We start from the raw sequence: 14,077 nt of genomic DNA, 5'->3' as shown, positions 1-14,077 counted from the left end.
TATATTTATGGTATTTAGTGATGCTGCTTGATATTTGCGATTCTTTGCACATATAATACAAATTTTCACCTGATTAAGGTGTTTTCCACTAACACAAGGATATATATAATTTCTTTCTTTGTAAGTCATTTTTTGGATCATACCAAAAAAAAAGAAAAAAAAAAAAAAAAAATTTTTTTTCACATTTTTTACCTTTACCTTTTTATTTATACACGTGTAATTTCTGCTAATTTTTATACTCTTAACACAGCACCACTCCCTATACTTTAATTTATATTCTTTGGGGGATCACTTAGGTGTTCCCTTCCTACCTAGGGGGGCTGCAGGTGTGAGTCAGTCTATGAGCGCGGATTCGTTGATATATTTATTACTTACTGAGAAGAGCCAGGGTGCCCCCGAGGATGCCCAGGATGACAGGGATGCCCACACCTCCAGCCAATGCCTTCGGACTGTCACAGTTATTCTCGGCTGTACATTGGCACACTTGCATACTCAATATAGTTGTGTTTTTCATATCCCCGACATCGACGAGGGTGACGGGTATATTATAGATCTCTTCAGCCAGCTCCCTGATTGGTTTAATCAGAAATTCTGTACAAAAAAAAGCAACAATTACTCAAAGAGAGAAATAATATACACACTACAAAATATCACCGCAACATTCCAGTGTGTTTGACACCCCTGATCCCTGCATTCTGAGCGTAACACACTCCTGATCCCTGCATTCTGAGTATAACGCATTCCTGATCCCTGCATTCTGAGCGTAACGCATTCCTGATCCCTGCATTCTGAGTGCAACACATTCCTGATCCCTGCATTCTGAGCGTGACGCACTCCTGATCCCTGCATTTTGAGCGTAACGCACTCCTGATCCCTGCATTCTGAGCATAATGCACTCCTGATCCCTGCATTCTGAGTATAACGCATTCCTGATCCCTGCATTCTGAGCGTGACGCACTCCTGATCCCTGCATTTTGAGCGTAACGCACTCCTGATCCCTGCATTCTGAGTATAACGCACTCCTGATCCCTGCATTCTGAGTATAACGCATTCCTGATCCCTGCATTCTGAGTATAACGCATTCCTGATCCCTGCATTCTGAGCGTAACACACTCCTGATCCCTGCATTCTGAGTATAACGCATTCCTGATCCCTGCATTCTGAGCGTAACACACTCCTGATCCCTGCATTCTGAGCATGACGCATTCCTGATCCCTGCATTCTGAGCGTAACACACTCCTGATCCCTGCATTCTGAGTATAACACATTCCTGATCCCTGCATTCTGAGTGCAACGCATTCCTGATCCCTGCATTCTGAGTGCAACACATTCCTGATCCCTGCATTCTGAGCGTGACGCACTCCTGATCCCTGCATTTTGAGCGTAACGCACTCCTGATCCCTGCATTCTGAGTATAACGCACTCCTGATCCCTGCATTCTGAGCATAATGCACTCCTGATCCCTGCATTCTGAGTATAACGCATTCCTGATCCCTGCATTCTGAGTGCAACGCATTCCTGATCCCTGCATTCTGAGCGTGACGCACTCCTGATCCCTGCATTTTGAGCGTAACGCACTCCTGATCCCTGCATTCTGAGCATAATGCACTCCTGATCCCTGCATTTTGAGCGTAACACACTCCTGATCCCTGCATTCTGAGCGTAATGCATTCCTGATCCCTGCATTCTGAGCGTGACGCACACCTGATCCCTGCATTCTGAACGTGATGCACTCCTGATCCCTGCATTTTGAGCGTAACACACTCCTGATCCCTACATTTTGAGCGTAATGCACTCCTGATCCCTGCATTCTGAGTATAAGGCACTCCTGATCCCTGCATTCTGAGCGTAACACACTCCTGATCCCTGCATTTTGAGCGTAACGTACTCTTGATCCCTGCATTCTGAGCGTAACGCACTCCTGATCCCTGCATTTTGAGCGTAACGCACTCCTGATCCCTGCATTCTGAGCATAACGCACTCCTGATCCCTGCATTCTGAGCGTAACGCATTCCTGATCCCTGCATTCTGAGCGTAACGCACTCCTGATCCCTACATTCTGAGCGTGACGCACTCCTGATCCCTGCATTCTGAGCGTAATGCACTCCTGATCCCTGCATTCTGAGTATAAAGCACTCCTAATCCCTGCATTCTGAGCGTAACACACTCCTGATCCCTGCATTCTGAGCGTAATGTACTCTTGATCCCTGCATTCTGAGCATAACGCACTCCTGATCCCTGCATTCTGAGCATAACACACTCCTGATCCCTGCATTCTGAGCGTAATGCACTCCTGATCCCTGCATTCTGAGTATAAAGCACTCCTAATCCCTGCATTCTGAGCGTAACGCACTCCTGATCCCTGCATTCTGAGCGTAACGCACTCCTGATCCCTACATTCTGAGTGTGACGCACTCCTGATCCCTGCATTCTGAGCGTAACGTACTCCTGATCCCTGCATTCTGAGCGTAACGCACTCCTGATCCCTGCATTCTGAGCGTAACGCACTCCTGATCCCTGCATTCTGAGCGTGACGCACTCCTGATCCCTGCATTCTGAGCGTAACGCATTCCTGATCCCTGCATTCTGAGCGTAACACACTCCTGATCCCTGCATTCTGAGCGTAACGCATTCCTGATCCCTGCATTCTGAGCGTAACGCACTCCTGATCCCTACATTCTGAGCGTAACACACTCCTGATCCCTGCATTCTGAGCGTAACGCACTCCTGATCCCTGCATTCTGAGCGTAACGCATTCCTGATCCCTGCATTCTGAGCGTAACGCACTCCTGATCCCTGCATTCTGAGCATAACTCACTCCTGATCCCTGCATTCTGAGCGTAAAGCACTCCTGATCCCTGCATTCTGAGCGTAACGCACTCCTGATCCCTGTATTCTGAGCGTGACGCACTCCTGATCCCTGCATTCTGAGCGTAACGCATTCCTGATCCCTGCATTCTGAGCGTAACGCATTCCTGATCCCTGCATTCTGAGCGTAACGCACTCCTGATCCCTGCATTCTGAGCGTAACGCACTCCTGATCCCTGCATTCTGAGTATAAGGCACTCCTGATCCCTGCATTCTGAGCGTAACGCACTCCTGATCCCTGCATTCTGAGCGTAACGCACTCCTGATCCCTGCATTCTGAGCGTAACGCACTCCTGATCCCTGCATTCTGAGTATAAGGCACTCCTGATCCCTGCATTCTGAGTATAAGGCACTCCTGATCCCTGCATTCTGAGCGTAACGCACTCCTGATCCCTGCATTCTGAGCGTAACGCACTCCTGATCCCTGCATTCTGAGCGTGACGCACTCCTGATCCCTGCATTCTGAGTATAAGGCACTCCTGATCCCTGCATTCTGAGTATAAGGCACTCCTGATCCCTGCATTCCCTTTTTTTTTGTGTCCACTGCGTTTGCACTTTATGTCTGGGATTAACAATGTATCATCACCCGCAGTAGATCACAAAGGCAGTGCGTTTTGAACACGGTGCAGGAAACACATGGAACATGCCTTTCTGGCATCACATTCTGGTGTGAACCGACCCTAACAATAGGACACTGTGCCCGGTGATCTTTGACGTCATAAGTGTTGTTCAGGTAGATCTCCATCTCTCTAAGGTTGCCGACCCCTGATCTAGAATGCTAGAATGTTCTACCAGCCATGAGAACCCTGCGCATGCGCACACAAACACAAGGAACCGATCGATGTGCAGGAACTTACTGTCATTCTCCACGCTGATTGTCCAGTTGTCACGAGCTTCGCGGCTCAGTTCTGCCCTGTATGGGGCTGTAAAGGGGGGCAGATCTCTGTCAATAATATTAATAGATACGGGGTCTGCACTCTTCAGGCAGTATACGGCGTCTCGATATTCCAAATACGGTCCGTTATCGTTCACATCTTCAAGTGTGATCTGAAGGGTGCCGGTCCCGGTGGTTGGGGGTGAACCTGTAGGAATCACAATATATATTAAAGAACTCCGTAATAAATCCACATTATGTATGGTGATTGTTTTACAGCATCGGCAACATTGTCTGTAGCGGTGTACACATCCTGTATGGTCAGAGAGTAACCCCGCTATTCTGTCCTGCACCCCTCCATGCCATCTCCAGTCTGCTGGTCAGTGAGCCCCCCCATAATGATTCCTCATCCAGGGACACCCCCCCATGTGCTCTCCCCCTCTCTACTGGTCAGTGAGCCCCCCCATAATGATTCCTCATCCAGGGACACCCCCCATGTGCTCTCCCCCTCTCTACTGGTCAGTGAGCCCCCCCATAATGATTCCTCATCCAGGGACACCCCCCATGTGCTCTCCCCCTCTCTACTGGTCAGTGAGCCCCCCCATAATGATTCCTCATCCAGGGACACCCCCCATGTGCTCTCCCCCTCTCTACTGGTCAGTGAGCCCCCCCATAATGATTCCTCATCCAGGGACACCCCCCATGTGCTCTCCCCCTCTCTACTGGTCAGTGAGCCCCCCCATAATGATTCCTCATCCAGGGACACCCCCCATGTGCTCTCCCCCTCTCTACTGGTCAGTGAGCCCCCCCATAATGATTCATTGTCCAGGGACACCCCCCTTGTGCTCTCCCCCTCCTGTAAGCACACTAAACAACTGCTGCCCCTTTGGCCTCCAATGCCTGAAATATGTTAGACATGTAGAACAGAGACTGGTTGGCACATGTATGGGATGTACAGATCGATTCTAGACAATTCCGCTCGATGTATTTATCATACATAATGATTTCTAAATAACGGATAACTGGGCCAAATGTTTTTTTTTATGCTCTAATTGGCTGGAGTGCTGCTTTAAGGGTGTAGTAAGGAGAGCAGAATAAGAGAAGTTCTGCCCTTTATATATTTATTTCTGGGGATTAAAATTTTTGATAAATTGAATGAAATGTATAAAAATGTGACTTGTTCTCAGTTCCGGTGTAAATGGCCCCGGGCTGCTGTGGAGCTGAGAATACCAAACTGATGAGACCTTCCATGGCTGATGTAGTTGTGTGGTTTTCCCATCACCTTCTATTGCCGAAGATAAGATGGAGAAGGTGAACTGATGATTTGGTGCCACCACCTTGGCAATACACCCCTTCTACCCCGAAGCCGTGTGCTCTCCTGTATATAGTTTCAGCAATGCAGACATTTGTCCCGACCACATAACATGCAGGAAAAGCAAATCAAGAAACCATCAGATGTTCTCAGAGACATCGGAGACTTGAGGAACACTCACCATTGTCCACAGCCAAAATGATGGCTCTATAAATGTCGTTCTTCACAAACACCGACTCTCGATCTAACTGTCCGTTTCCTGTGATGATTCCATTATCCGGGTTCACGCTGAGCCACCCGGCCGGGTCATTGCCTATCCTATAGCTGCAGGAAAACATTTAAAAAGTTGATCATGACCAACGTCTAAGTTGCCATATTGGAATTGTAGACATTTCACTGATCTCTTTATCAAATATCAGATGTAAGATGGACGAAATCTGTCACATCAACTGAAAAACATCACAAGATTCAGCAACTTTCTTTGTAGCTTTGGGTAAAGCAAGGAAGCATTTCACTCACTTGCGATCCCTGTGCCTCTCATACAGGATATGTGCTGGAGGGGTTCTTTGGGAAGGAAGAGAGTAAGTGCAAGGAGAGGTTGTCAGATTTCAAATCCAATCCACACTTCTAGCATATCTTCTTCCTACCAAAGCCCCCCCAGCACATATCCTCCTAACCCCTCAATCATTCCACATGTTTTCTACCTTGTCCTCCTTTTCAGCCACTCTCTCCCCCTCCCTCCTCCATCTACAGAGCATAATAAAAACTTTCTACAGACCTGATATCAGTGTGTCCCTGCTCCCCTCCTCCTCCTTGTGTGTGTGCAGAACAGAGAAGGAGGAGGAGGGGAGGAGCTTTGATACACTGACACTCTGCTCTGCTGATGTGAATGATGTGTCCGGGTCAGGGGCAGAATTAAACCCGAACACATCATTCAAAAACAGAACTGTCTGGGAGAAAACCATACAGGTGACAACCCTAGGTACCCCCCTCAGTCTACCAGTCTATCACTGAAGTTTGCAGCTGCACCACAGGGACTGGGACCCCTAAAGAGCTGCTGGTAAATTTTGTTCCTACCCCCCCCCCCCCCCACCCATTTTGAAGCACACACAGCCAGCACACATCAGTCTAGGGGTTCTTTTGGGGTTTTTATTGGGAACGATAGGGATAGGGAGCATGGGATACCCCAAAACTGTAGAACTGAATAACTTGAGGACTCCCAAATTTCTGGCTGCACTTCACAAACTGCTGAATATCTCCCAGGATCGCTATGGTGATGGTGACCTGTACTCCTTCCAGAGTTTTAAAAGCTACACACATTCCTCAGCACTGGGGTTGCTTACTCACTCAGCCACAGGATCATTGGTTGCCTCCTGCCCATATCCAGCAGGCTCTTCCTAGTGAGGGAGATATAGGGGGAAGCCCCTGCAGAGGGTTCTCCTCCAGCAGGATTGGACCCAGGAACTCTGCACCCTGCTGCTCAGGCCTCAGACTATTTATGACATCTCTCACCACCTTTTGGGCACACCTCCTCAGGGATTGGCTGGCTGGAGTTACATAAAATCACCACTCACGTGATCTTTTGGATCTGCGCCTTGTCGGGGTCCTGAGCCGTGTAGGACGCCACCTCTTGGCCGCTCGGCAGATCCTCCCGGACAGCGACATTCTTCACTGGCGGTACGAAGATCGGAGCCTCATTCAAATCCTCCACATCCACCGTGATGGTGGCGGTAGAAGTTACCAGCGGTACAGAAAAGGCGGCTTTGTTGGTGGCCGCTACCAATAGGATGTGTTGTCTTTTCACCTCAAAGTCCAGTCCCTGCAATCAGGAAGAAATGATTGATTGACAGTTATACACCGGAGTATTATAGCCGCTCCATCTGGTGCATCGATTATTCTTATTATTATTGCTCATTACATAGGCAGGCTCTGCTTCCTCCTTGGATGAGCTGCACAGATCACAATGCACGTCTACAAGTGAGGACTAACTAAAAACCAAAAAGGTTCAAGTTCTCCAACCAGGTTCGCTGTATCTGTTGTTGTGTCCAATACTCAGATCCAGAACACTGTAGCACCCGCCATGTAGGGGCTGCAGATAGAAGGGATCCCCCCACTTCTGCACAGCCAGGCACATCGAATCTTCACTCACACCCCAGAGACAGAGAACTGTCCGTGACTTTGATTTTATGTATTATTAGAGGGTTTCAACTTGGATAGGGATGGGAGGTTATGGGATGAAAACTTTAGCAAAACTTCAGGGATATTCTTCCTATATACAGTCTATATACACAGTCTCTATATACAGTCTATATACAGTCTCTATATACACAGTCTCTATATACAGTCTCTATATATATACAGTCTCTATATACAGTCTCTATACACAGTCTCTATATACAGTCTCTATATACACAGTCTATATACACAGTCTCTATATACAGTCTCTATATACAGTCTCTATACACAGTCTCTATATACAGTCTCTATACACAGTCTCTATATACAGTCTCTATATACAGTCTCTATATACAGTCTCTATACACAGTCTATATACACAGTCTCTATATACACAGTCTCTATATACAGTCTCTATATACACAGTCTCTATACACAGTCTCTATATACACAGTCTCTATATACACAGTCTCTATACACAGTCTCTATATACAGTCTCTATATGCACAGTCTCTATACACAGTCTCTATATACAGTCTCTATATACACAGTCTCTATACACAGTCTCTATACACAGTCTCTATATACACAGTCTCTATATACAGTGTCTATATACACAGTCTCTATATACACAGTCACTATATACACAGTCTCTATACACAGTCTCTATATACAGTCTCTATATACAGTCTCTATACACAGTCTCTATACACAGTCTCAATATACAGTCTCTATACACAGTCTCTATACACAGTCTCTATACACAGTCTCAATATACAGTCTCTATACACAGTCTCTATACACAGTCTCTATATACACAGTCTCTATATACAGTCTCTATATACAGTCTCTATATATAGTCACTATACAGCTCCAAATTCTCCCTCCAGCACACACTTGTTTGTTCCATGTCCCTCAATTGCCCATTACAGGCAGGAACTCACAGCCCCTATGAGTGTAGAACAATAGAGTGACACAGCTTGTACTTTCACATTACTTCCTCTCTGTGGTCCCAACAACTTCAGTCTTCAGACTCTGCCAGCCCTCCTGACTTCAGCAGCCCCCTTCACTAGCCCTCCAGGCTAACTCTCCGCACCAGCCCACCCGGGTGACTCTCAGGAGATCTCCCAGAGAAAGACAGAAGACTTAAGCACAACCGGCAACCACAATGAGCTTACCTTCACCGTTGTCAGCTGCCCCATGTTGTCTGGGGTTGTAGTTATGCCAAACAGGTTTCCTTCATTGCCTTTAACAATCTTAAACACGGCTGTCCAGGCATCTGTGTTGGGGGTGTCGTCATCTGTGACCGTCAGGAGTGCAACTTCGAACCCCACAGCGTTTTCAGGGACCTTCGCTGAGTACTGAAATTAAGAGATCTCATGTCAGAACTACAACATAATGGTCTTCATGAAAGTAGAACTATATGTCAGGGCTTCTCCAAAATGGCCTCCTCCGCGTACAGGACCATAACAAGATGGCCTCCGCCTACAGGACCATAGCAAAATGGCCTCCGCCTACAGAACCATAACAAAATGGCCTCCACCTACAGGACCATAACAAAATGGCCTCCGTCTACAGATCCATAACAAAATGGCCTCCGCCTACAGAACCATAACAAAATGGCCTCCGCCTACAGAACCATAACAAAATGGCCTCCATGTATAAGACCATAACAAGATGGCCTCTGTCTGAAAACCCTACAAAATAGCTTCTGTGTACAAAATGAATATTAAATGGATTTGTGTAAAGGGCTCCTAGAGGAGGACATGTGGCAGCATCTGAGGAACCTCTAAATTGGAACGGTCCCTAAGAGCTCTACAAAATGGAGCCAGTATACTGTACATGACAAGATGGCTCCTGGTTACAAGAATTAAAGTGCATTTAAACACCAAAAACAAAAATGTCCAATATTGCAGTCCTCAGATGTGGCGGCTGCATTCGTTTTCATTTTTCAGGCCTTTTCCCTTTATTTTCTCCTGGCAATTCTGCAGCTAATACACCCCTGTCCTGGTGGCCATGCTCCCTCCCCCACTATATCAATAAAAGCTTTTCATCCGGACTACAAACATGTCTCCCCCATTTCATCTCCATTAGACCCCTTTCACACAGAGGCGTTTTCTGTAAAGCATCTCCCCTGCAGCCCCAGTGTGAGATCCCGAGTGCTTTCACACGGGGCGGGGCGCTTGCAGGACATTAGAAAAAGTCCTTGGGGTGGTTGAGAAGTGCTGTATACACCCCTCCTCCACCACCCCTGACCATTGAAACGAATGGGCAGCGGTGCTCTTCGGGCGCATTTAACCTGCTAATGGCTGAAAAGCGCCGCTAAAACGACGGTAAATCGCCGCTAACGTTGGACGGTGCCAGTGTAGGTGGAGTCTTATATTGTGAGGAGGGGTCAGTAGTTTACAGAAGGAAGATAACATTGTTGGTGTTTTCTGTTCAGCTCACAGGAAGTGACATTTCTGGCGAGATCAACGGAATTTTCTGTTCTTGCTGATAGTTCAGAATGAATGCAGCCACCACATCTAAGGACTGGTAAGCTGCAATATATGACATTTTGTTATTGGGTACAGATACAGTGCCTTGAAAAAGTATTCATACCTCTTGAAATTCCCCACATCTTCTCATGTTACAACCAAAAACGTAAATGTATTTTATTGGGACTTTATGTGATAGACCAACACAAAGTGTCACATAATTGTGAAGTGGAAGGAAAATTATAAATGATACAAATAAATATGTGAAAAGTGTGGGGGAGGGGCATTTGTATTCAGCCCCCTTTACTCTGATACCCCTAACTAAACTCTAGAGGAACCAATTGCCTTCAGAAGTCACCTAATTAGTAAATAGAGTCCACCTGTGTGCCATATAATCTCAGTATAAATACAGCTGTTCTGTGAAGCCCTCAGAGGTTTGTTAGAGAACCTTAGTGAACAAACAGCATCATGAAGGCCAAGGAACACACCAGACAGGTCAGGGATAAAGTTGTGGAGAAGTATAAAGCAGGGTTAGGTTATAAAAAAATCTCCCAAGCTTTGAACATCTCACGGAGCTCTGTTCAATCCATCATCGGAAAATGGAAAGAGTATGGCACAACTGCAAACCTACCAAGACATGGCCGTCCACCTAAACTGACAGGCCGGGCAAGGAGAGCATTCATCAGAGGAGCAGCCAAGAGGTCCATGGTAACTCTGGAGGAGCTGCAGAGATCCACAGCTCAGGTGGGAGAATCTGTCCACAGGACAACTATTAGTCGTGTTCTCCACAAATCTGCCCTTTATGGAAGAGTGACAAGAAGAAAGACATTGGTGAAAGAAAGTCATAAGAAGTCCTGTTTGTAGTTTGTGAGAAGCCATGTGAAGGACACAGCAAACATGTGGAAGAAGGTGATCTGGTCAGAGGAGACCAAAATTCAACTTTATGGCCTAAAAGTAAAACGCTATGTGTGGGGAAAACTAACACTGCACATCACCCTGAACACACCATCCCCACCGTGAAACATGGTGGTGGCAGCATCATGTGGTGGGGATGGTTTTCTTCAGCAGGGACAGGGAAGCTGGTCAGAGTTGATGGGAAGATGGATGGAGACAAATACAGGACAATCTTAGAAGAAAACCTGTTAGAGTCTACAAAAGACTTGAGACTGGGGCGGAGGTTCACCTTCCAGCAGGACAACGACCCGAAACATCCAGCCAGAGCTACAATGGAATGGTTTAGATCAAAGCATATTCATGTGTTAGAATGGCCCAGTCACAGTCCAGACCTAAATCCCATTGAGAATCTGTGACAAGACTTGAAAATTGCTGTTCACAGACGCTCTCCATCCAATCTGACAGAGCTTGAGATATTTTACAAAGAAGAATGGGCAGAAATGTCCTCTCTAGATGTGCAAAGCTGGTAGAGACATCCCCAAAAAGACTTGTAGAGAAAGGGGGTTCTACAAAGTATTAACTCCGGGGGGCGCCATACAAATCCCCCCCCCCCACACTTTTCACATATTTATTTGTATCATTTATCATTTTCCTTCCACTTCACAATTATGTGACACTTTGTGTTGGTCTATCACATAAATAAAGAGAAAAAAACACATGTGGGAGAGACGTATGCGCTGCACACCCCGAAACAATAATGGTAAAAAATGGACAGTTTCCCCGGTGGGGCTTTAGACAGCAATATCTTGAAATCCAAAATAATAAAAAAGTATAACCCGAAAGTGCATTTATTGAACCATGAACAATTGTAATGTTATAATTCAATTGGCATTACAACATAGAGCACTTACTGGTTACTTACTGGTCTCTCCCACATGTGTTTTTTTCTCTTTATTACCGAATTTTGGGTGGTTAAACTCCCCTTCCCCCCTATGACACATGAGAGACATGGCAGGAGCTTTGTGTTGCTCACACGGCCCTTCTAACCCTCACATGTCTAAAACCTCTTTTGATACGATACACATTTTGGGGGTGACACTTTGTTTGCCTCTTGCGGAGGAAACGCCCCCCCAAAATGGGGGAGTAGATCGTAATTGTATCTTTCCCCACCTCATGCATCAGGATAGATTTAGATTCCTGTATTGCAGTAGATCAGATGTTTAACTAACACCTGCTCTGTAAATATACATGTGAGGATCTAGGGTCAGTGAGCTACCACTCAGCTCCCGCATAAATTCAATGATTACCTTATCATCTACAATTTAGTGCCTACTGCATTTACATATGCACTTTAGATTATGGCCGTCATGGATCATGGTGGACCTCTGCCGCCCCTGTCGGCTTCATGGGGGTGAGTCCTGGTCCAATTGAAGGCTTCCCGGCAGGGTGAGAATGTGGGGGTGATCTAGGATCTGAGCTCTCCCCCCATGCTCTGATTGACGGACGATTGTATCCATCGTCCGCCGACGTGAGCTTCACTCTGCCGGCGGCATCCCTTGATCACCTCCGGATGAGCCGCGGCGAGGTGCGCATGTGCGAGTCACCTCGGCGTGTGCACGGCGCCGCGACATCTCGCGGTTTGCGGCGGAGTTGACGGCAGCTGCCGGGGCATTTTTTTTATTTTTATTTTTATTTTTTTTGCCTTCAGGGATGCTGGGGGAGCCACATGTGGGCTGCTCATTAGCGGCCCGGGCGTCATCACTCTGGGAGGGAGGAGATCAGCACCTGTGCCTACTCAATTAATTGCCTACTCTAGGCATATATCCATGATCGGCTGCCTGTGAGTCTTACTATGACTCCACGCAGACCGCAATGGATGGCACTGCACAAATCCTTTTTGGCTCCAGCTTTTTACCCCTTTTGCTTCATTGCAATTTGGTTCATACAAACTTTACCATATTACATCAGCCACACTGTGGCACAAGGTAATTATTATACTATACATATATTCCTACTCCTCTAATATCACAACACTACACTCATACTCCTATTCCTATAATCAGTTTAGATTTTTCACACGTTTTTGATTGTTTCAATTTGCTTTTATTCATTCACACACTTTTCTTTTGACTTGTTTTTCACTTTTATTCCACCATGTGTTGGCTGACACTACACACCATTTCATTCACCTGGACATGGAACTGTAGTCAGAAGTGTGCTGGCCATCCATCTAATTTTACTTTATCACTTAAAGGGTTTTTCATATTCCTAGTACCACATATCACTTCCCACTCACCTGTGTTTACACACCACACCACTCAAATAACCCTATAACTATACAACCATTTCTTTTATGGTTTTGCCACATTCTATATAATCAATTACAATCATGAAACCTTAGGACACCAGATCAATATATATTGATCACTAGGATTGCAGTTAGCCCATACACTTCATACTCTTGCCAATGTGCTGGGAATCATTTTGATCTATTGGGTATTTGTCGCAGGTGGCTCCTTGCAAGCCCCTTGGGCTGGACTCATGCGCTCTGGGAAGACAGGGGCGAATATGGGGGCCCCCCGGATCCATTTACGGCTTTTACTGGCCAAAGGATTATTCCCTCTTCTTTTCAGCGGTAAATATACTACCATTTTTAACCTTACAATGAGATTTATGATGACATGTTCTTAAATTTTGAAGATATTCAATGTATTTTATAGAACCAACTATCACCCTGATGATGACCGTACACAGGTCGAAACGCGTCGGGAAATTTATACCGTCAACAGCTCGGAAATGTATGACTGTATATAATTTTGTGTAAAGATGTGTCGACTTTATATTGTGGAATATGTATTGTACTACTTGGCCAGCGCTCTATGTTGTAATGCCAATTGAATTATAACATTACAATTGTTCATGGTTCAATAAATGCACTTACTGGTTATACTTTTTTATTATTTTGGATTTCAAGATATTGCTGTCTAAAGCCCCACCGGGGAAACTGTCCATTTTTTACCGGTCTATCACATAAAATCCCAATAAAATACATTTACATTTTTGGTTGTAACAAAGTGTGGGAAATTTCAAGGGGTATGAATACTTTTTCAAGGCACTGTATCCTTCTTGAAGTCATATTTCTGACTCCAGGACCTCAACAAAAAAAAAAGAGTTCTGATTTCCCCATCTACACATTGAAGGTATATGGGGGAATCCTCCCACTGAGCTATTGGGATCTAACAGTGAGGAGCCTTCCCTGCCATTAGAATACAATGGTTAGTGTTGCCGGCTATATGCAGTCAGACCGATCGTTTCAGAAAAGCCTGACAGGCTGGTTGTACAAAGGTCAATCTACCAGCCTGCCCATACATGGTCACTGCTGAACCAGCCAAACTGTGACCCATTTTTTTTGGATTTTTAACTCTCAATCCATGTCTGGCTGCCCTAGAAATCCTGATTTCCGGGAATAGCGGCTGC

General features: G+C 45.9%; 2 protein-coding genes across 2 annotated transcripts in view; both read right to left on the bottom strand.

The window, feature by feature from the left end:
* LOC141112875 (blastomere cadherin-like) overlaps window positions 1-14,077 on the bottom strand; it is a gene marked incomplete in the record, with an annotated part of 136,747 nt that overhangs the window by 47,672 nt on the left and 74,998 nt on the right.
* LOC141112873 (cadherin-1-like) overlaps window positions 1-14,077 on the bottom strand; it is a 65,849-nt gene that overhangs the window by 20,655 nt on the left and 31,117 nt on the right. Inside the window, exons 9-13 of the mRNA XM_073605976.1 lie at window positions 8,408-8,590; window positions 6,629-6,873; window positions 5,236-5,378; window positions 3,726-3,950; window positions 376-591 (exon numbers count right to left, since the gene is read on the bottom strand). Coding sequence (XP_073462077.1) covers window positions 376-591; window positions 3,726-3,950; window positions 5,236-5,378; window positions 6,629-6,873; window positions 8,408-8,590 — 1,012 coding nt within the window. The remainder of the gene's footprint in view (window positions 1-375; window positions 592-3,725; window positions 3,951-5,235; window positions 5,379-6,628; window positions 6,874-8,407; window positions 8,591-14,077) is intronic.

This window comes from Aquarana catesbeiana, linkage group LG11 (assembly GCF_042186555.1).
Source record: "Aquarana catesbeiana isolate 2022-GZ linkage group LG11, ASM4218655v1, whole genome shotgun sequence".
NCBI lineage: Eukaryota > Metazoa > Chordata > Amphibia > Anura > Ranidae > Aquarana > Aquarana catesbeiana.
Note: the sequence above shows the minus strand (reverse complement) of the source record. Positions and strands in the feature narration are given on the sequence as shown.